General features: G+C 42.7%; 1 protein-coding gene across 1 annotated transcript in view; it reads left to right on the top strand.

Annotated features, from left to right (window-relative positions):
* Positions 1-20,147, top strand: part of LOC119180854 (uncharacterized) — a 54,973-nt gene extending 34,826 nt beyond the window's left edge. Inside the window, exons 6-23 of the mRNA XM_037431993.2 lie at positions 78-146; positions 932-964; positions 2,851-2,904; positions 4,367-4,438; positions 4,530-4,562; positions 6,502-6,555; positions 6,644-6,712; positions 7,909-7,941; positions 9,040-9,096; positions 9,235-9,303; positions 10,053-10,085; positions 10,818-10,871; positions 11,926-12,006; positions 12,103-12,135; positions 14,251-14,304; positions 17,897-17,962; positions 18,055-18,087; positions 20,002-20,147. Coding sequence (XP_037287890.2) covers positions 78-146; positions 932-964; positions 2,851-2,904; positions 4,367-4,438; positions 4,530-4,562; positions 6,502-6,555; positions 6,644-6,712; positions 7,909-7,941; positions 9,040-9,096; positions 9,235-9,303; positions 10,053-10,085; positions 10,818-10,871; positions 11,926-12,006; positions 12,103-12,135; positions 14,251-14,304; positions 17,897-17,962; positions 18,055-18,087; positions 20,002-20,016 — 912 coding nt within the window. The 3' untranslated portion in view covers positions 20,017-20,147. The remainder of the gene's footprint in view (positions 1-77; positions 147-931; positions 965-2,850; positions 2,905-4,366; positions 4,439-4,529; positions 4,563-6,501; positions 6,556-6,643; positions 6,713-7,908; positions 7,942-9,039; positions 9,097-9,234; positions 9,304-10,052; positions 10,086-10,817; positions 10,872-11,925; positions 12,007-12,102; positions 12,136-14,250; positions 14,305-17,896; positions 17,963-18,054; positions 18,088-20,001) is intronic.
* Positions 20,148-21,655: the final 1,508 nt, after the last annotated feature.

Below are 21,655 nucleotides of genomic sequence, written 5' to 3'. Positions count from 1 at the left end.
ATAGCATAAAGATATACGTTAGTTTTTGTCTCATACAGTCTATTTTGTTTTTTTGTTTTTTTCTCTATTTATTGCAGGAAAAACGAGCGAATTGCATTCGTTGCGTTGAAGAATACGACCTTCCTGATAACGCGACGAAAATTCAGGTACGCGACCAATGGTCCGCAGTGTTTTCTTTTTATCGGTAGCACATACGTTTTGTGCATTTCGTTAAGTCGGAACAGATGAAATTCGATTGCATGCCGGGAGCTCGTCAAACAATCCTCCTTGGTGACAATGCTGTGCATTCAGAGACCGCATCAAATCGGAAGTAAAGCGCTGGACTTTCAGTAAACAACCTATCACTGGCATTGTGCTTTTCCGATGTCTATATTTAAATACGGCGTACGTTACTAAATTGTACTGGTCGATGCATGGACAGAATTTTCGGTTATAGTGCTGTTCACGCCGCTGCCTACAAACACTTCATTTAACCATTGCCCGGCTAAATAAAAAAGAAAAGAAACTTGAAGCTGGAGTAGGACTCACACGAGAAATATATTTAGCACTTCGGGCTGACTCGGTCTCCCGGAAATATTCCTCGAGTGGACTTCTGCAGACACGTCCACATTAAAATTTTCTCAGTCGAACTCACTTGGACTCGGTCTCACCAAGATGTGACTCACCCAGACTAACTCCGACTCACGCCTCGATCTGAGTGAATCTGAGTGATTCGAGTCACGAGTGAGTTTACCAATATATGCCAGCAGGTCCGCGTAATGCGTGTCTTTTCTAAAAAAGTGAATGTTTCTCGATCTATCCATCAGTGCCTTAATGACCGCCACTCTCGAGTCAATGACATTTCCATTTCAAGAACTTTAACGCCATCTTTCATACTTGTGTACAACTGTATTATACTTTCTTTTTTTTTCCTGTTTTTCTTTTTCTTTAGCAACGGGAGCTTGATTGGAAGTGTACGCCACACGTGAGTCTGTCTCCTTTCGAAACAATGCGCAATCGCTTTACACATTTCCGTGCTTACCAAAAATGCACATATCCCTGCAATGTAATTATTCGCACTGTAACAGGCCTTTCATTTTTTTCGCCTAAAACTCTCCTGCTCTCATTCTAATGACATAATTTTTATCAATCTATAATTTGATGCACTAAATATATTGGCGTGTAAACGATGTTACTTGCCACCTTCCGCTGTTGAACGACTATTTTCATAATTTGTGTATCGCAACGTGAATTACCAAGTTCATGTAAAATTGAACGTACCGACCTAACCCTTTCTATGCGTATGCGTCTATACCGTTGAGCATTTAGAAGAGTAATGAAAGTAATGTTTGAAGCTAACGTGGTTGCTTGGGCGAGTTGGTACGACATGATTCACATAAAAAACAGCACCAATAACGAGGGACAAGAGAAAGGAGACAGACAGCGGCACTGACTTACAATGACTTCTAGCACTGACTTCTAGCAAATAAATCTTGTTGTAAGTCAGGGCCGCTGTCTGTCTCCTTTCTCTTGTCCCTCGTCATTGGCGCTGTTTTTTATGTGAAGTAATGTTTGAAGCTGAGCATACTCCGTCATACAAATATTCTGTATAACACTCCGAGCAAATGTGAATCATCTTGAATGAAAATAAGATGTTTTACTTTGATATTGCAGCTGACTTTCCCCATGGCGAACGTACTTGCATCGACACTAACGTGACGTCCGGCTCGGTGGCGTATACCCGAGAGGGGATAGGGAGGAATTGTTTACTTTTGCTGGCCTTCTTGCGCACACACACACACACACACACACACACACACACACCACACACACACACACGTATATATATATATATTGTGTAGTGTGTGTGTGTGTGTGTGTGTGTGTGTGTGTGTGTGTGTGTGTGTGTGTGTGTGTGTGTGTGTGTGTGTGTGTGTGCGTGTGTGCGTGCGTGCGTGCGTGCGTGCGCGCGATGTCTTCTGGGAGCAGGTGACGAGATGCTCGTGCCGTGTCGTGACGTCGGGATATAATATAAACCGAAAATAGCTTTGAGAACACATTCCAGTCGCTCTTGCTGGCACTGCGGTGCAATCACTACAGTTTAATCCATACGCTCTGCCGTTGCCCCTCGTTACGAGGTGCGGACCAAATCAACCAGGACAAGTGGGTTATTTTATACCACCAGCCCTGACGGCGGGTCTCGACTATGGACTGTCCAGAGGGCCCATGATGTGGTCATAGGGCTTAGCCTGATTGTCCTAGAGTAGCGCACCAGGACCTTTAATAATGTTCTGCCTTCATCCATCCATGCATCCATGCAGCCACAAACATCAGTTGTAAGTCGGGCGTCTGTTCTGCCAATTCCTTGCCATTCTCGCTGTTTTCCCATTGATACACTTAAGAGTACGTTGTACCAACTTCCAAGCACACCATCATCTTGGCCTTCCAACAATATTTAGGTATATAGACTATTTTAACCATAGGTCTTTATGACGTCACATTAAGCTGTTGAGGTTGCGATTTCGCACCTTTTGAACTGAACAAAAAAACGTTACGTAGACGCACATGCCTGCAAATGGTTGGGTTGGTGCATTCGATGTTTCATGATCCTATTTATGCACGTTTGATGTGTAAAGACAAAGAACAATTCGTTTAAGAGCCCGAAATGAACTCGACCATGCGTTTCAAGTAGAATCGCCCATAATTTCTGGCAAACCGCCTATACTTCACAAAGGAAGGTGACCTTTCTCAAGCCCCCTTTTCTTCTTGTTTCTTTTTCTCTTTCTCTCGCTTATTCGATATACATGACAATAAAACTGAACATGGCGATATTCAGCGCGGCTAATGTATCTGGTGCTGCCTCTGTTTCAGCAATCACCGGTGACACTGCTTCTCATGGAATGCCGCATACGACTGGAGAAAAACGTACGCTCATTCAACATCTAACCACATCGTATTACTATTAATTTAGAACGCTCTCTACAATCTACGTTTTCGGTTTCAACCGTCACGTTTGCCTTAGAATCCTTTAACTTATACGTACTAAAACGATGTGACGACACACTAACCACTACTTACTTAACGTAAGATGGTCGGGCCACTGAAACAAAAAAACTGTCGTGTAATGTATGGGCATTTTACTTAGGTCGCGTTCTTATCGGCTGTTCAGAAGATGGTCTGATAATCCAGTCGTATAGATATATGCGTTTCAACCTGCCTTTAATCTAGACTGAGCCTTACTGACGCGACACTACAGCATCCGCGTAAAGACCACTGGATGAAAACTGGAACAAACTTGACTGTTTGTATATATAGTTGAAATCCGCACATTTGCTATTTTGAACGTACGAGGTGCTCAAAGGGGACATAAAGTGACGCAATTCGTCTGTTTCGATCTATAAATCTTGCTCCGAAGACTAACTAAATGTCATTAATTTCACTGTCATAGATTAAATAATGGGCAATAAATACAACGCTGAAATCTCCTTTTTGAATTTCTTTTGATATCTCTGCGCGAGGCTCATGGATTTTGATTGTATTTTTTGTATTTTGGCAACAATGGCAAGAAATTTTCTTAAATTTAGTATGTTTGGTTTCCGGCTCCTTCAGATGACAATATGCTTCATTTTTTACTTATTAGAAACTACATAGGCCCTCGTAGACAACGTCCAAATCTGCTGCGTCATGGCTATCGGAGTACGATATCAAGATGGCGTAGCCATGCCTATTTTCTTTTTGCGCGTTTTATCATCGCTTAACCGAGCGTCCTCTCGCGGTGCTTTTGCAGTTGTGCATGGGTAATTCACAGATACAAAAAAAGAAAGCTTTCTTTCAAACTTCCGGACTTCAAATAAATTTATTCATTCATTCTTTGGCGTACTTTTAATACTAAGCAAGAACAATCAAGCTTTAAAATAATTGTTACTTCTTGCGTGACGTATAAGAAATAAAAACAAGAAAATTATTTCACAAAAGCTCGTAACCAAGAAAAAACATCAACGGATGTAGCACATCAGAGGCCGGTTTGGTTTGCGTAATTACTACGCAGGTTCGCACGTTTATTGCATAGTAGTTTTCCTCACTAAGTCTCCACCATTGTCGCAATCATCGTAACAAAACGACACACGATATCAGAGCAACACACTATCATGTGTTCCTATCATAATGGAATAATTGGAAGCGCAAACCAACGGGACACAAGAGAAGAGACAAACAAGCGCAAGACAAACTGCGCGTGTTTGTCTCTTCTCTTGTGTCCCGTTGGTTTGCGCTTCCAATTATTCCATTATGAATTTGTACCAACTAGCCCGCCTGTCAACACTACTATAATTCTATCAAGCGCCAGAGTATATCGGAATGTATTCTCGTGAGTCTTTGCTTGACGCAGCGCGCCAACCTGACCGAGTGCGAGAGGTGCGTGAACGAATCGAGCATCGCTGAGAACGCCACATTCGCCGAGGTGAGCAGTGCTTACCATTGTGCCAGACAAAAAAGCACCACGTGCCTGGTGTTCTTCAGACGCCACCTGCTATGATTTCTTTTTATTTCAGTACAAGAAACTGGAAGCCGAATGCATGCCCCGAGTGAGTACCTGCTCAACGCTTGCCTTTATTTCATTTCAGGAATATTCGTTTGAAATTTAGATGAGGTTTCTGAGTTTATTTTGTTGATTAAGTAGTGTGGAAAAGCAAGTAATGGTATTCCTTAAGTTCTCCGACTTTCAGTTTCAGCTATTGCTACCATATGCATCAGTTACGTAATACTTGTTTACAAATGAGGCTCCCAGACTATGAATAGCAAAAACAGGACCACCAGGTAAAATTTACAAATCAATTCAAAAAAGGATGGCAAAAGATTATCAGGTGGTGAACAAGTGAGAGGAGTTCAAATAAGTGATGAAATAATAGAAAAACAATTATATAATGCAGAATGTGAGATACAATATAAAAAGCAATATAGAAGACAAAATGAATAGCAACATGCAAGAACAGTTGAATTACAAGATGAACTAATAGGAATACAATAAAATTAAAATAAAAACGCGAAATACACTCTGCCAAGCCATGCAGTGAAAAGACAAATACAATACATAAATAAAGCAGCATTAAAGTAAAAAACGCAGAAAAATAAAAATTAAAATGAAATAATGAATACAAAATGAAAGCAACTTATAGAAGAAGCAACAATAAAAAAACCAAATAAAACAAATACTGCCCGAACTAAGGCAAGTACAATTGTCTCAACACGATTTGAGCGACGTTGCCGTCCAGGTATTTCTCATATTCTTGTCTTGGTAATGTTAGAGTCAACCTATCGAAGGCCTCTTTTCAACTACTACCCTAAGGACATTTTCCTTGCTTTCGTTTTTTTTTTCTGCCAACTTGCTTTCAGTGCTCTAACGCACGTATTCCGCACTCTGTACTCATCAGCCACCCTCTTCAATGATAGGCACGCAATGGGCCTTGCGTAACAAAATAATACGCAAAAGCCAGGACCACACTTCGCGCGGCTGCCATATCTGAGCTGGCAATTGTTATGAGCTTGCACCGTACACAATCAGAATATTACACGTTAATGCGAGGGCTCCGGCACGTGATATCAGTATAGAGCAGCTTCAATACCCATATGTGTGGACCAGCGTGGCAGTACAAATGCCACAGTAAGCACAGTGGGAAATTTTGCACACACCACCGATTCCACCTAGAAAATTAATTTCCGATTAGAATTTTTCAAAAATATTTTTAAGGGGCATCGACACCACAGGAGGACACAACTTCGTATGCTGTGCGCAAATTTTTTCACTACGCAGCCGAACCAATCAGCAAGCCTTTCCGTCTGATTACTGTAAGCAAGAGAGAAAGAGAACAGCCAAATGAATATTCCGCAACTAGTGTGTACGGTTGGCCTATCACGGGGCGCTCTTTCTTTCCCGATTGTCGCTTTCACGTAATAGTAGAACGAAAGTGAGATGCGAAAGAAAAACTGATTGAATTAAGACCCTTACATAGTGGAAGCGCAAAAGGGGACGACAAAGTGTGCGACACGAGGAGCTCTTGCATAACATAATATGTGCACAAGAGAGCATAGTGTGTTGTGCGCAATATTAGCGCTCATGTAGCGCTCCTTGCTTTCTTGTCCTTTTTTAGCACTTCTGTACTATAATAGTACAGACGTTTTCTTTATTTCGTGCTTACTTATGTTTGAGTAAGTCTCCGTCATTTCTTTTTTCGTTACTTGCATCTCTTCTTCCCTCTCTTTCCCACTATCTTCCTTTTCTCTTCCCTCCCCCCGAAAGAGTGGTGGAAATAGCCAGGTTACTCTCCCCCTCATTTCTCTGTGACTTCGTGTATGTAAATAATAATAATAATAATAATAATAATAATAATAATAATAATAATAATAATAATAATAATAATAATAATAATCAGTACGATGTAGATCGCCTCTTCGTTTTGCTTGAAAGAAAATGTTTTGAATTTGGCAGGTAAATGAACAGCAGACCCTTAACCACGTTTTTCGCAGGCCTACCCGAAGGACCGCATCAGGCGACTATGCAAGTGGAGGTTCATCGAACAGGTAAGTGTGTAGTTTGTAAAACGCGCTGCGAGTTGTTTGACGCTCGACTTTCTCGATCACCTCGCCTTCTCTTATCGCCTCGGCGCAGGAGGAAGTCCACGAGTGCGAAGAGTGCGTGGATAACTACACGTTGCCAGCCGTGTTCGAGTACGAAGATGTAAGCATTGTAGCCGAACACTGAGTATTTATTTATTTATTTATTTATTTTATTTAAAAAAGACCATAAAAGCCCCGTGACAGGCCTTAGTTAAGGAGGCATAACGACAAGAAATTCTCACACATATTAACTACCCAACGTAATTCGAGGTGATATGGCATAGAGCATACGTATGCCTACATAAACGCATTAGAAGATTACATAACAGTGACTGTGGAGGCGAAATCATTACTAGAACGAGACGAAAAGAGGTAGCTTGATGTAGTATACGATAAATACGAAAATAAAAATGTTCATGAACAGTACTTCTACAGGGTGTCTGACATAATTTGAACCAAACTTTCAAAAGAGAATGCCGAGACATAATGGGGAGATAGGCTGTGTAACGTTTGTAGTAGCCTTGAGTTACATTATTTTACGAAGTATATTGAGAAGCTAGTTAGATTTGTTTCATTTGGCAGGTTCTGAAATATTTATTGCAGACGTAAATATGATTGTAAAAGTCTAAACCCGTGTTTGAAAACACCGCTGAGGTTACTGGTGTTATTTCCATAGCATTCTATTTTTGTTTTGCACACTTCTTTCTTTAACGTCGCAAGATAGCGCTATGGTGCCTCCTGGTAGCATCGAGCCACCAGCGCTCGGTTAGCGTGACTTTATTTATACAGTTAACGCTTGTTTAAGTGTTTGATTCAGACAGGCACACAGACAGACGTGGACGATAGATAGATACCAAGTTTGGTATCGATACCATTATCGAAACGGCCAGGAAAACTAAAAGTCGTAGATAGATAGATAGATAGATAGATAGATAGATAGATAGATAGATAGATAGATAGATAGATAGATAGATAGATAGATAGATAGATAGATAGATAGATAGATAGATAGATAGATAGATAGATAGATAGATAGATAGATAGATAGATAGATAGATAGATAGATAGATAGATAGATAGATAGATAGATAGATAGATAGATAGATAGATAGATAGATAGATAGATAGATAGATAGATAGATAGATAGATAGATAGATAGATAGATAGATAGATAGATAGATAGATAGATAGATAGATACGGGCACGCACAGACGTTTATTGAGTGGCTCACCGAAGACGTAGGGACAAAAATTAGAGCATTCATGAATAACAACTCCATGCTGTATGGTTATCTTTCTCTATTTTCTATTCCTCAGGTGTGGAACATGAGAAAGAAGTGCATGCCTCGGGTGAGTTACTTTTTTTACTTGATCCCGTGTATTTCTTTTTCGTTTTGAAATTTCGATATGCACTCTACAAAATTGGTAAAATACAGCTCTATCTTGACTGTCAAGAATAATAAACCTTGCGTGCTAGCACTATTTCGCGCTTTGCGCAACTCTTCCGCTTTCGAGCTACAAATGACACGCGCCTATACTAGATTGACTCATAGCGTCCTGTCGAGAACGTAGTAGGCTCGTAATGTTTCAGAGATTGACACGGACAAACAAGAGAGCACGATCACTGCCCAAGGACAAGACGCAAACACTAACATGATTTTAGTTATAGTTTAGTAGAAGAATATAGAGCACTATGTTTTACCACCATATTTAAATTAATGCAAATGGTATTGAACATTCTATGATATATTTAAGTTGTGAGACTACGCACTCAACAAAGGAGACAACATAAACGGCCTGTTACACGTAGAAAATTGCCATATTTCAGTAACCGAAATTCGGTATCTGAATGGGCATGATAACAACGCTGCCGCGTTTTATGACACGAGCTTTCCAAACTATCGACTTGGAACGTATTAAATGATGAGCGCCATATGAAAAGATGCATGCCGATTCATGCCATAACATTTTTTTTTCCTCTCCCACAATCTTTTTTTTCCGGTGAAGGGTAGCCAACTGGGATCAGCCGCGTTAAACTTCGTTCCTTTCTGTTATCGTCCTCTATTTATCTCTGATTACGCGCACCTGACCACAGGTTCAGTCATTTGAACGCGTCAAGTTTATTCGACTTCCTTACACAGTAGAGGCTAACCATCTGCTTCAAAGGCGCGCGCAGGATTGTTCAGGAACAGGGGGGGGGGGGGGGGATGTCAAGACGGGGATGTTTCATTGCAGTGATCCCCCTTCCTGAACAACTCCCACTGAGGTCCCTACGATTAGTACCCTGCGCAAAGACAATGTATGAGGAGAACCCCCACTGCGTCTCCTTACCACCTCCCTCAGACCACGCCTATGATCTACATCAACAATAGGAGATCACGCGGCTAATCTGGTGGAATGATTAAGTTTAACGGCGTTGAAATGTTCTCCTCGCAATTTCTCTTTCAGCCCTCAAGAAAAGAGCTGCTTCGAAAGTCGTGCGACTGGTACTATAAGTACCAGGAAGTAAGTCTCTATTCACTTTACTTTTTTTTTTCCACAACGCTGCCCTATAGAAAAGCTACGCCTAAGTGATATAGAGGACCCTTGATGCGATGATGACAACGTCTATACCCTCGCGCTTTCGTTATTTGTCGCGTTTAGGTGGAGAAAGCGCAGTGCGAAGCCTGCGTCGAGAAGTCCAACCTGCACGAAGACGCATCCTACGCATACGTAAGTGCACGACAGTGCAGACCGGTTGCAACTTTACTGAACTTGAAGCAAACAGCTCTGAAAAGCAGGAAAATTTCATTATGTCCGTTGATTTGTCATCTTACTTTTCTTGGAGGTTTATTTTTTTCGTAAAGTTCAGTATGTATAAGCATCACAAACAAGGCATTGTCAGTAGTAAAATGGGATATCTCATCGAATGCTCTATATTTATCATTGCAATGATTACACTTTTTTTTTTGCAGTACTATGACTTAGCAGCATATCTACTATTCTGGATTCAAACTGTCTAAAGTTGCACATATTCTTTGCCCAATGGCATTGCGATGCTCTAGAGAAAGTTTAATTATTTATTCCTTACTCCTTGCTTACTTAGATAATATTTCTCCGTGAACAGCTGTGGCATGATAGCGTGTCCTCGTTGTAATCGTGACATCTTTGTTTCGTATTAGTGTTGGAAGCTTGCCATTTGATATTTCGTTTCTTAGAACTTACGTGTATGAAACACTGCACCTAATGTTACATAACAAACTGTACACGTCCGTGTAAGAAAGAATTAGCATTTTTTTGCTCCCAATCAACATAATTACTCCACTGCTGAGCTCTAGTACTACGAAATAAAAGTTGCATAAGCTCAGCCTCGGCCTCTTTATGTGCGTGCTAACGATCCATCGTGTATGAATCGATTGTTCTCATCCGAGTCTCTGACCTAGTGTAATCTTATCTACGTAATGTACGACTTTCTCCCGCAGGAGGCACAGGTGCGGAGCGTCTGCATGCCAAGGGTGAGTTCGCAATTACCTCTTATCGCGCCTATAGCCACCACTCATCTTTTATCATCAGGCACCAGACGAAAAAGCGAAAAAAGAAATACTGAGATAAACATGGGGTGCGACTCGCTTGTTCCTAATCAACACCTCGAATCAGGAAGGGAGCATAGGTAACGCGCTTTCCTGCCTTTACGGGTGCTCCCGATGACATGGAACGCAGCTTCCGACGTTTATTGTTACGTCGTTCACAGGTCATCTCTAATCACTTGATCGCGGAGAGTTGTGGCAAAGTAGCCCAGGGCTCCCTGAACAGGCATTGTGCCAGTACGCTAAGCGGTGCAGCCGCTCGGCATCGCACAACCCCTTGTAAGGCTCGTGGAAATTATCAGTAAAACTATAATGTAATGCCATGGACGATTGCAGAGTTTGCTTTGTTTCGCGTTTCTGTGGAAATCATCTCGAATGAAAAAATGTACCGTAAGCTTTCACGACTTCCTCTAAACAACAATGAAAATGGTGTATCGTCGGTGAACACAACAATCATTTACTCTAACAAAATGCTCACACATAACGTAAGAGTTCGTCAAGACGTTATCGCAGATCATTAGGCACATTCACTCCACTGTTACTCTGGTTGCTGAGCTTTAGCTGTCGCCATTTGCATAAATACAGCAAAACGGGAGTTAGTTCTCTTTACGTACGGATGTCATTCGGATCACCTGACCTTCGCGTGACCTTTCATTGCAGAAACCACCGAGAGAAAGAGTCAAGGACGCTTGCCCACGGAGATTCAGACAACCGGTAAGATTTTGATTCAGGGCGTGCGAACGCGGCGTGCCTTCATGAGTGTCATAGTGCGGCCACCATGTATCGACGCACGTGAAGACCGCTAGCACCACGTTTTAACAGCGAAGCTGTTTAAGCCACCCGTGAGGACTTGGCTACGCGATACGTGCAGTAAACTATCATGGACCGACGCGCGACTTCTTCATCCTCTTTACTATCAACTACGTAGACTAGCAAACTAGCAAGAGCTTAGCAACGACATAGAAGCAACTAGATTAGACTTCCGATTCCGGTCCAGCTTCGATGTTTCAGGCCTTGCGCAACTTAGTGGAAGTTTCGCCTTTTTCTTTTTATCAACTTAAGTGGCCACGTGCCTTCACAATGGCATAACCAAGAATAATTGGAGTGACCACCACTGCACCACCGAAGAAGACAAAGATTATTTGCTTCCCCGCGGACCTCGATTTGCCTCTGAGATACAAACACTTTCTGGCGCGTCGTGGCTATTGGTAGATCAGCCGCTCTGTGTGCAGATGCTGCTGGAACACCGTCCCTGTCGCTCATCGGCTCGCAAAGCAGTTAGTCTTTTGTGCTTTTTGAGGACTACCGGCCTGGGTGAACGCACTTGACTATCGTATAGTGCCGCCGCCACATACTCGTCAGCGCATTCACTGATTATTTACACCTTTCCGTCGTTCCTCTATCACTTTCTGAGATCAAATTGATCGGTTCAACTGACTTCAAATTAACAGAGTTCGAGTTAGTTTACACAGTAGTTCGCACGCCACAAAAATATTTTCGCGCAGTTATATTTGCCTCAGCACGTGTTCTTTGTATTCCCTCTAATAAATCTGTTTACTGAATTATACATAAGCAAACGGTGAAGGTACAACAGTCGGGGTGAGCCTAGCATACAAAAAAAAAATTATGGTGAGGCAGTGATAAAAGAACATAAAATAAAGTGCCTCTGCCCGTGCCACCGTGGTATAACAGGCTCAACATAGCATACAGAGGAAGTTAACACAAACAATTATTTTTCGACCAATTTGGCTGCTTTTTTTTTTTTTAGGAGGATATTGAACGATGCAGAAAGTGTGCCGAGGAATACATGAACGACAACGACGCTGCCAACGAGGTGCATTCGCTGGACGTAAGCACTTTTCTCTGATCACTAAAGGCAAATATCATTTTATTTATTGGAGTGTAACTTCGACTACTTTTTTTTTCCCCGCATGACTGATTTCAGGTGCAACAACTCTACCGCAAATGCCTCTCTGGGGTAAGAATATTTTTTTCCCGTTCAAGACAGCGCGTGCTGATTGCTTAAATTGGAACTCGTTTTGCAAATCAGCAAGTCGCATCAAGTTTTAGTGCAACTTACCTTATTATTATTACAATGGGACGGTTTCACCCGTTCCGTTTTTTTTACTAATCTATGCGCCATATGTCAATATTACAATGCCAACTATAATATTTTTGATATTTCAAAAGCTCCGCAATGAAATGGGACAAACTAATAAAAAAAAATATCGCTTATGTGTTCACGTTTTTCTGAATTTTTCCAGTTCTTATAGCACTTTTTGCATGTTCAATGCAATGTATATCCACGCACTCTCTCTAAAACCTTCTTTCCGTTGTACTTACAATTTCATGAGTCCAAGTGAGATTCCATGAACTCTTTTCCTTACTTTCCAAGTTGAGAAAGTCGAACGCTGCTTTAGTATTTTGTAGTAACTTCTCTCGGTTGCTATCCTAGTCTGCATTTGCGACCCTAGGTTCCACAGCTTTTCTGTAACAAGTTGATTGTTTACGGTAGGCTCATAGCCAGGAATGTTTTTCGGGAGCAGGGGGTGGGGGGGGGGGGGCACTTGTTGAATGTCTGGGAAAGCGCCTATTTTTAATTGATCGATTGATTGATATGGGGGGTTTAACGTGTCAAAACCACCACTTGATTATGAGAGACACCGTAGTGGAAGGCTCCGGAAATTTCGACCTCCTGGGCTTCCTTAACATGCACCCAAATCTGAGCCGTGTGGGCCTACAGCATTTTTGCCTGCATCGAAAAATGCTTATTTTTATTATTTGTCCTTGGTAAAACACAGCTCTTCATCCAAACTTCGTAAGGAGGAGGGGGGGAGGCTACGGCACTGCCTTTGGCTACAGACCTCGTTTACGGTCACAAAACATACACTATCACTTGCGGTAATTATCCAGGGTGTAGCACAAAGAAGTTAGTTTTTCAACCGACATTTTTCTCGAAGCGCTGCATTCATTGCATACAAAAGAGCAGTATAGCATGGTTGTCATCGAGCGGCCAATGGGGGGCCTCTGCAAGAAGACGGATTTTTCTCTATTAAAATTATGAATAAAGAAGGTTGGTGCCTGTATGGCCACTCCGGCTACTCCTCCTCGCTAGCCAACGAAAGATAAATTACTAAAGCGAACTAGGCACAGACTATACTTCATGGTCGAATGCAAGATGTGCAAACGTTGCAAAAATCGACAGTTCATCAGTCACAAATATTCGAGCCCGAGTTCAAATAAGTCAGGTCAGTTCATATTTACACGTACAAAGTGAGACGTTTTGTGTGGATTGACAGGTATGGATTGACAAATAATGACACATAACATAAAATACACAATAACTTAACACAATTCTGAACACATACCAAGATTAATGTTACGCATTCTGCTTTCAGTATACTGTGTACCTTGGAATTTTCATAAAATAGTCGTTTTTTTCGACAAATTTCACGGCGACAGGCGCTCTTTTCAGAAGGCTTTTTCCCAGAAAAAAATCTCTAAAGTTTCCCACCTGGCGTCAGCTGGCCACCCTCCTTAATGTGCGCGAATATCTTTATCGCGCCACACCACCTAATATTGAGTGGACGTCTGTTCTCGAGGCAACCATACTGTGACTCTCACACACCTCTGGTGGAGCGCTTAGCAAATCATCTTTTGCGAACGACTCGATTTTCATCGTTCTTCAATTAGGATATCGGCTACCCCCGTTTTTTTTTTCTTCTTTGTAACCATCACCACTTCATGCCCGAAACTGTGACGTTTCTAGTGCACCAGTTTCTATCCATAAGCATCTTCCAACTGTGCCGTGAAAATTACTTCGCCGTTACTAAATGTTGAACAGAGGCGTAGCCAGAAAGCAGCTATGCCCCCCCCCCCCCCCACGAATTTTTTTTTCGCCATAACATACAGATCGAAAAATGACCATTATATGGGGATGTCTTCTCCGACACTAAAAACGAGCACCCCTCCCCGGAAAACGTTTTTTGGCTACGAAGCCTCCACTTCAGAGAGTTAGTTGCTAATAGTCTGATTATAATTATTAATTATGCACAATTTCGTTTACATTGATTCACGCTACTGTTCGTCACAGAACAACCTGAAGTACCGCCTGATTGAAGAGTGCCAACAGAAGATACAAGAACCGGTAAGCACGGCACAACCTTTGCACCGTACATTTTGCGGACTTCCACGTCGTCTACGTCTATGTGAAGTTAACATAGCAAACTATGTGTACTACGTCTTTTTTCGTAATACAGTCTGGTGATCTAAGTTACCGAAAGGACTTTGTGTACAAAAAAAGTTTCGGGGATTACAACAGATAGCCAAGAACCATACTTGCAGTACATGTTGCAGTTCCCAGCCGCGTCTTATCTCTATTGTATTGACATCCGAAGTACGGATAATTGATGATGTTTGAGCATAGAATACGTGCTATGAGGCCAACTCCTATATGGCGTCGTCGATCACGTTTTCAGAGTTAAAACGACGCATGGACCCTGAAGTAGTCTATCAATACTATAGCGACCCGATCTAAACTTTAGTTGCCTGACATTGAGAGCATAACACTTAGCATGTTTCTGTAGTGCTTTTTTAGAAATTTGTGCGATATAACTACATGAAAACTAGTCATGTCCTTGAGTGCATGTTTATGTATTCAGTATTTTTCAAAAGACTCGAAAAGTTAGCGCGTTTTAAATCGCAGTAACGGCAGAACACGCCATTTAGTCTAACTTGTTGGGGATTTTTTTTTTGTCATTTTCGTCAGTCGAAAGCAACCGACAAACAATTTTAATGGTGCCTATGTCTTTTTGGTGCAATGGAAGGCTTACCGGTCAGCGAGTCTGGTCACGAAATGGTAAGGTGTTAAACGCCACGAAACATTTGTAATCACAGTTTTTACATCAGAAGCGAATGTGAAGTCGTATACACTCGCATGCTGCAAACAGTGAGCGCGCGAGTAGCTTATATATTCGAGCGCGGTTCTTTACAACGCGTGCGAGCACTCCGCGCGCAGTGGAGCAAGTGCACTCCGCGAACTTGCTCCTCTTGCGGCCGCGACTGTAGCGCCACTTCTCACCGTGCAACTCTTTTCACGTCGTAAGCAGCATAGAATCGGGCAGGGCTGGATAATAACATACATCCTCTAAATTTGAAGACTGGCGAGCAGGACAGTATCAAACTTAACGACTATACGTATAGCAAAGTGATCTATTCCATATTTCATAATCCAATTTCAAGGCTCTACCACTATAGGCTGCGCGATATAATGGTTTTTGTAAAAAAATTTAAGCACGATTTAAAAATAGAAATCCTACTCACAACTCGAAAAAAAAAACGCTAGAATCAGTCACTACATATCGTGGTCCTTTCATTTCTAATAGGATCTAAACACGCGTTCTGACCAGTTGTCGGTCCATTTAACCACATATTTTAAGTGCGCTCGACAAAATATTCTTCATAGCACCTAACACGGCGTCATGTTTTGATTACCGAAATATGTACTGGTTACGAGATGGTTAGAAACACGCCGCAACAGTTCAGAACATATCTTTAAACGGTTTACTCACTAAAGCATGACGTAAAGCTGCCACCAAGCTTAGCACGAACACTCTGCATCCTGGCCTGGACCGGCTTGTACTGTTTGATTTGCGTATGCCGGAATACTGGGTGTGAACTTCGCACACACGCAAACGGAAAACTCTGCCACACCGCCGAAGGCGGTTTCAGTCCACCTTGAATGTATCAAGTGGTCATCGTGCGCTCTTTTCTAGTACACCATCCTTCCTCGTTTCGATAGCTGATGCTTTGATTTACTTCAGATTCATAAAAAACGCCAGGCTGGCGCGGAAGGCGCAGCACAGTCACAACGAAAGCTATAAGAACGGCCTTTCAGAGTCTTTTCTAAACACTTATTGGGTAACTGCTGCAAGCACACTTACTTGGTGCCCACTACAGCATTAACAATAAGAATTTTAGGGTAGTAGGCCGGCATTCGCTATGCTATTTTTTCGTCATTCTTTCTGAGAAGCGTGACATAGTTTCATAATAATAGTTGTTAGGGTTTAACATCCCAAACCCACCATATGATTATGAGAGACGCCGTAGTGGAGGGCTCTGGAAACTTCGATTATCTGAGGAGTTTAAAGGGGCCCTGAAACACTTTTTCAAGTAACCACGGAATGACTTCACTGGAAGATCTTATTGCCTCACGATTTCAACGCCGCAAAAATTTTAAGAGTCCGTCCAGTGCGAGTGGAGTTACAAAGGTTTGTCGCATGCTGCAATCGCAGTCCCGACGAAATCGCTGAAAGCTAAACAGGGAGGGACGGCAGGGCCACAGAAAAACGTCACGCGCACTTCGCGACCTTAAGCACCTTTTCTCGTTTTTTTTTTTCTTCGAATGCGGAGCTTTTTCAGTGTGATCGCGCGCGCACGCACGGACGAGTAGCGGCCTCCCGCGGCGATCTCTGCAACGAGCGAGCGAGCCATGTTCAAATAAACCAATGGCTGACAGATGGCTCGTTGGCGTGCGATTTTTGGGCATATAACGTGATTTGTCGAGAGAAGAGAAAGCAATTTTTAGCTGACTGATAATTTATTGTGAATTCGAGGCCACGTGCTGTGCTATATTATTTGGCTCACCTGTTGTCGGGAGCCTCTACTACCGATCGGCAGCGTTTTCTGACCATGCTCAAAAGGTGTTGCACGGCCCCTTTTACGAGCACCTAAATCTAAGCGCACGGCCCTCAAGCACTTTCGCCTCCATCGAAAATGCGGTCGCCGCGACCGGGCTTCGATCCCGCAACCTGCGGGTCAGCATACCGAGTGCCTCAGCCACTAGACCACCGTGGCTGGTTGGTTTAGATTCGTGTCATTATTTTTCAACAGCGAGGTAATCTTGTTGATTAGGCACCATTTTCGAGAGCCATATTTAACTGATCGATGCTGTAGAGAGAGAGAGAGAGAGAGAGAGAATGAGAATTTATTAGAAGGCAGAGAGGTCGGCCTGAGCTAGTTCGCTCTAGCCTGCTACTCTACACAGGGGATAAGGGAAAGGGGAAGGAAAGAGGGATGGAGGGTGATGATGGAGACAAGAAGAGGTGGTGCGTATGCACAGTAGCCACTTAGTATAGTACCCTACAGTCTAGAATCTAGTCCGGTGCTTTTTATAAAGTCTAGAACAGCCTTTGTAGCAGTTTTTGACACTGTTTGGTCGTTCATTGCTGACAATATGTTGCTTTCACTTAATGGCGTTCGTCCGATTCTTGCGAACGTTACTGTAGGCTTAGATAGAGGCGAGGCACACACCCGCAATCTTGGATGACATAGATTACAAGTTTGTTAGTTGTGCTTTTTTTTATCTTCCATAGCTGGCGCCCCATAACGTGGTGGCGGCTGTGACATACGCCATTCAGTACAACGCTAGGCTTTTGCGATACAGGAATGCGGGACAGACATTAAAAAAAAACGCTAATAGCGAGCCCACTCTTTCCGCAGTAGACGCAAGCGAAAGAGAAGGCGATCAGTCAAATCGAGCTGCGCTCCACCTATCGTCAGCAGCTGCGAACATACCGAGATACACCTCGCGGTGCAGGCGTCAGTTCCCGACGGTAAAGGCCAGGCTGATGAGCGTTCCTATTTAGCGTGCTGACCGACTGTACGTGATTCCGCAGTCTTTCCTGCTCTGTTACAACCTACAGCTGAAGCACGCTCCGTCGTCTGCTTGCATATTTCAGGAAGTCGCGAAGAAGTGCAAGGATTGCATCGTGAACACTTACCGTTGGAGGATACCAGAACATATGGTAAGATTGCAGTAACGCTACCAACATAACCTGTCTGTTAGTCGTCTTGCGTATAAAAACAAACCCCGTTTCATTCATCTATCTCTCTCCAGGCACGAGAGGCGAGAAAACGATGTCTTCTTGAGGTAAGCTGGCACAAAATTCATCATATAGTGCCCGTATTTTTTATTTCTCCTCCTCTTCTCGGAAATATGCGCATTTTTACACGGGGGTTCCTGCTCTCATGAGTCTTTTTCACGTGGGTACTGCGGGTCCGAATCACACAAACCTGAGCACTGTAGTCGACAAGTGCTGCGAGAGATTGGTTTCGATTTTGTATTTGAAAAAGACGATCTATAGTTTCGCATATCACTACTTGAACTACGCACGTGCGGGTTAATTCATAATTTTACACACACTTCAACTTATTAACGAAAGAATTGTGCCGCTTTTACTTTCCTCGCTAAGTGTGCGCGTGCGTGCACACAACGCCGCACAATGACGAAAGCCGTGTGAAATGAATGTAATAATCCTTTCTCTCGACTCCGGCTGACCTATAGACCCAGAAGATATTTCCCCCAGTCGGTTAACGTGCACCACCGAAGTGCGACACATACAAAGCCACGACTGGCCCCTTACCCGATTATTTCAGGATTGAAAGGCGCCTTCAGCGCACCACCACAGACTTTCATACTGAGTCGAACATGTCCCACCTTCGTAAAGCACTTCAAAGGTACTTGTTGAAGTGTCGTGTGAGGAAACATCAAATAACACTGTCAAACATTTTCATCACTATAGACAACAGTTACTTCAGAACTAAAACTGAACTGAGGGATAGACGCCTGAATAGAAGGAAGAACATAATGAGGGCAGTAGGGTGGTGCACAACTGCTTCCTGTCCATACCGATTGTTCGCAGTAGCAAGATTACCTGTCTGCACTCGTCCGATTTTTTTTACTCTGGTGCCTTGTCCTTAGTGAGCGCTGGTTTACTACATTCAAACTCATTTATATCAATACTCCAAGTGCCACGAGAATTTCATTTTTACAACCTATATTCTTCATAAACGGGTTATACAAAAAAAAAATAGTCGGATGACGGGCTGTTGTGAGTAAACTATAATGTTATATGGGATGTGCCAACAAACATAGGAAATACGAATGGCGACGCTGCGGTTTTTTCGGACATCCTTGTAAATTCGAATGCTTTCACGGGACTTCCACAAGCCCAATAGAGCATATTCATCACACCGTCTTGGGTTTCAGTCGACGAAGCTCTTTCAAGAGTCAGTTTTTCATTCAAACTGAATGCCCGAAAGTGTTAACAGAAGCCATCGCCGCTCCTGTGCAGTAGTGGAGTTAAAAAGTGAGCTTTGCCCCACTACTACACTACTATGCGGTTAAGCATAATGTGAATACGAAGGGGCCCTGAGGAACGTTGGAGTTGTGGGCATGGGTTGAGCAGCTTGAATTTCTCCTTTTATTTCGTTCCACTAATCTCGTGTTCCATTATCTTTCGGCAGGGACACCTTGCTGCTAAAATTCATTGTTATCACCGATAATGCGGCATGCGGGCATTGTTGTAAGCGGGTTATTTCACCACAGAATGCATACAAATGTTGACGGTGCCGCAGTGTCTCGTTGTTTTACAGATATACTGTTAAAACCGGTATCGTTATAAGTGGGTTCAATTTAATATGCGCCCAGTTCTAACTCGTCACCTAGTTACTGATTTATTCCTTTCAAAGTGATTAATCGTCCAATTTGCATTTCATCTTGACTACGAGATGATCCCTTTCCCGCACGAGCAAGCTTTTCATTTTAAAATTCCAGCACTGAAAACTGTTGCTTAGACGAGCCTACAAACTCCACCTGAAATCCTAGTGTACATTTTATTAAAAAATTTCGTATTAACAGCAATGAAAAATATAGCAAACAAGAAGTAACACTACGCTTCGTCGATTCAGGTCCTCATATAGATGTGTTGGGAGACATTTTACGTTAGTGCTCAAAAACTCTTATGCTTACACTTTTCTCCCGTTGTTCGCGCTGTTATTTCAGTTCCAGGACAACTGAGAAGCAGGATTGTGCAGCGCACCGACAAGTGATCACGAAAGACTCCATACACTGGACTGACCACCAGACACCTAGTTATGCCATATTATTTCCATGACTGTTTAATAAAAAAAAAAGTGTTAATAGCCAAAGAGTGCAATTCACCCAATAAATATTTTCCGTGCAGATCATCTATACTCGGTATCAAAAAATGAGTTGTCGCTTATTTTTAGCTCGTAGATATACAACTACCTAAAAACGCATTATCAATGACTGTGTAACTGCATCCTTCGCAGCAAGTGTAGTCGACTCTTCTGTCGGCCTTCTTTCGTGCATAGCGTCGCATTTTAGGTGCAGAGTAAGAAACCCTAGGGTCTTGAGAATTACGTATCTATGCATTTTCTACTTAATCAACAAAGCATCTGATACTTACGCACTGATGTTGCGCCTCAGATGTCCGCAATATTCACTTTTTGATCGACCATGAAGACTAGTATCAACGCAGCAGCTGGTTCGAGATGGCTGGGAATTCAGCAAGAGCTTAAAATTTGGCCGGATGGCCGAATCGTTTCGTTGGACAGACAAACAGAAAGACGGACACACAGACAAACGGACGGACAGACCGAAATTCGTGCGTTCAAAAATCCTAAGAAAGTCTATCATTTTTATTAAAAGCAGTATGGAATTGTTGTTATATCTGTTCAAGTTAATGGTTACATTCAATACATATAATATCGGAGCATAAGTTTACTCAAAATAAGGACAAATTCAATATCAGCATGATTAATAAAAATTATTTATTGGTTTCCCTAAAATAGCAGGCGAGTTTTCTCATGAGCGGCTGGGTTCTTTGCGACACCTAGTGGAGCGGATCTGAACCACGCGCTTCTTCCTATGTGGCCTCCGAGATACGCATCAGCCGCACGACGAGACGCAATGTTGTCTGAAGGAGTACACTAGAGAGCACGACTGCCGACGTGGCCGTGCCACTACCACGCTCTGAAAAAAAGTGTTAATTTTTGGCTCTCTTCTGGTAGTTCTGGCTGACCATGTACGACTCTCTTTAAAGAGACTCGTTGACTCTCTCGTGGGTCGCAAGACTCTCATGATGAGATTGATGAACCCCCAAAGAGAAACGACACGCCTCTTCTAAGAGTGTCATGAGCTTAAGTCAAGCATTACAGTAGCCTCCAAATTAAGTTGGAAGCCTATGGTTAGGTATATTTGGCAATGTCACTTGAAATTTGTGTCAGTGCTTGCCCTTCGATGTCTCCTGAGCATGTGGGAATGCACGATGCTTATGCTAACTTTGCCTCGAGTGCAGGGCGTGCGATAGCGATGGACGGGCGTTCATTTTTATAATAGCCCGGCGACAAATGTGCCGCCAGACTCGACAAAATAAATAAATAAAAAATGAAAAATGTGTTCGTCTGACTCCTTGTCTACTTCGAGTAAATCGATCTTACCATAGAAAAAAGTCGCAGCATATCCACGGAGTGAATGACGAGTGGGGCGAAGCGTTCGTCCGTCCGTGTGTCCATCCGGGTGGACGCACGGATGGACGAACGGACGAACGAACGGATGGATACACGGACGGACGCACGGAATCACGGACAGATCTACAGACAAACAGACAGATCTACAGACAGACAGACAGACA

The sequence above is a fragment of the Rhipicephalus microplus genome, chromosome 10 (assembly GCF_043290135.1).
Source record: "Rhipicephalus microplus isolate Deutch F79 chromosome 10, USDA_Rmic, whole genome shotgun sequence".
In the NCBI taxonomy this organism is placed as follows: Eukaryota; Metazoa; Arthropoda; class Arachnida; order Ixodida; family Ixodidae; genus Rhipicephalus; species Rhipicephalus microplus.
This window is presented reverse-complemented; position numbering and strand designations above follow the sequence as displayed.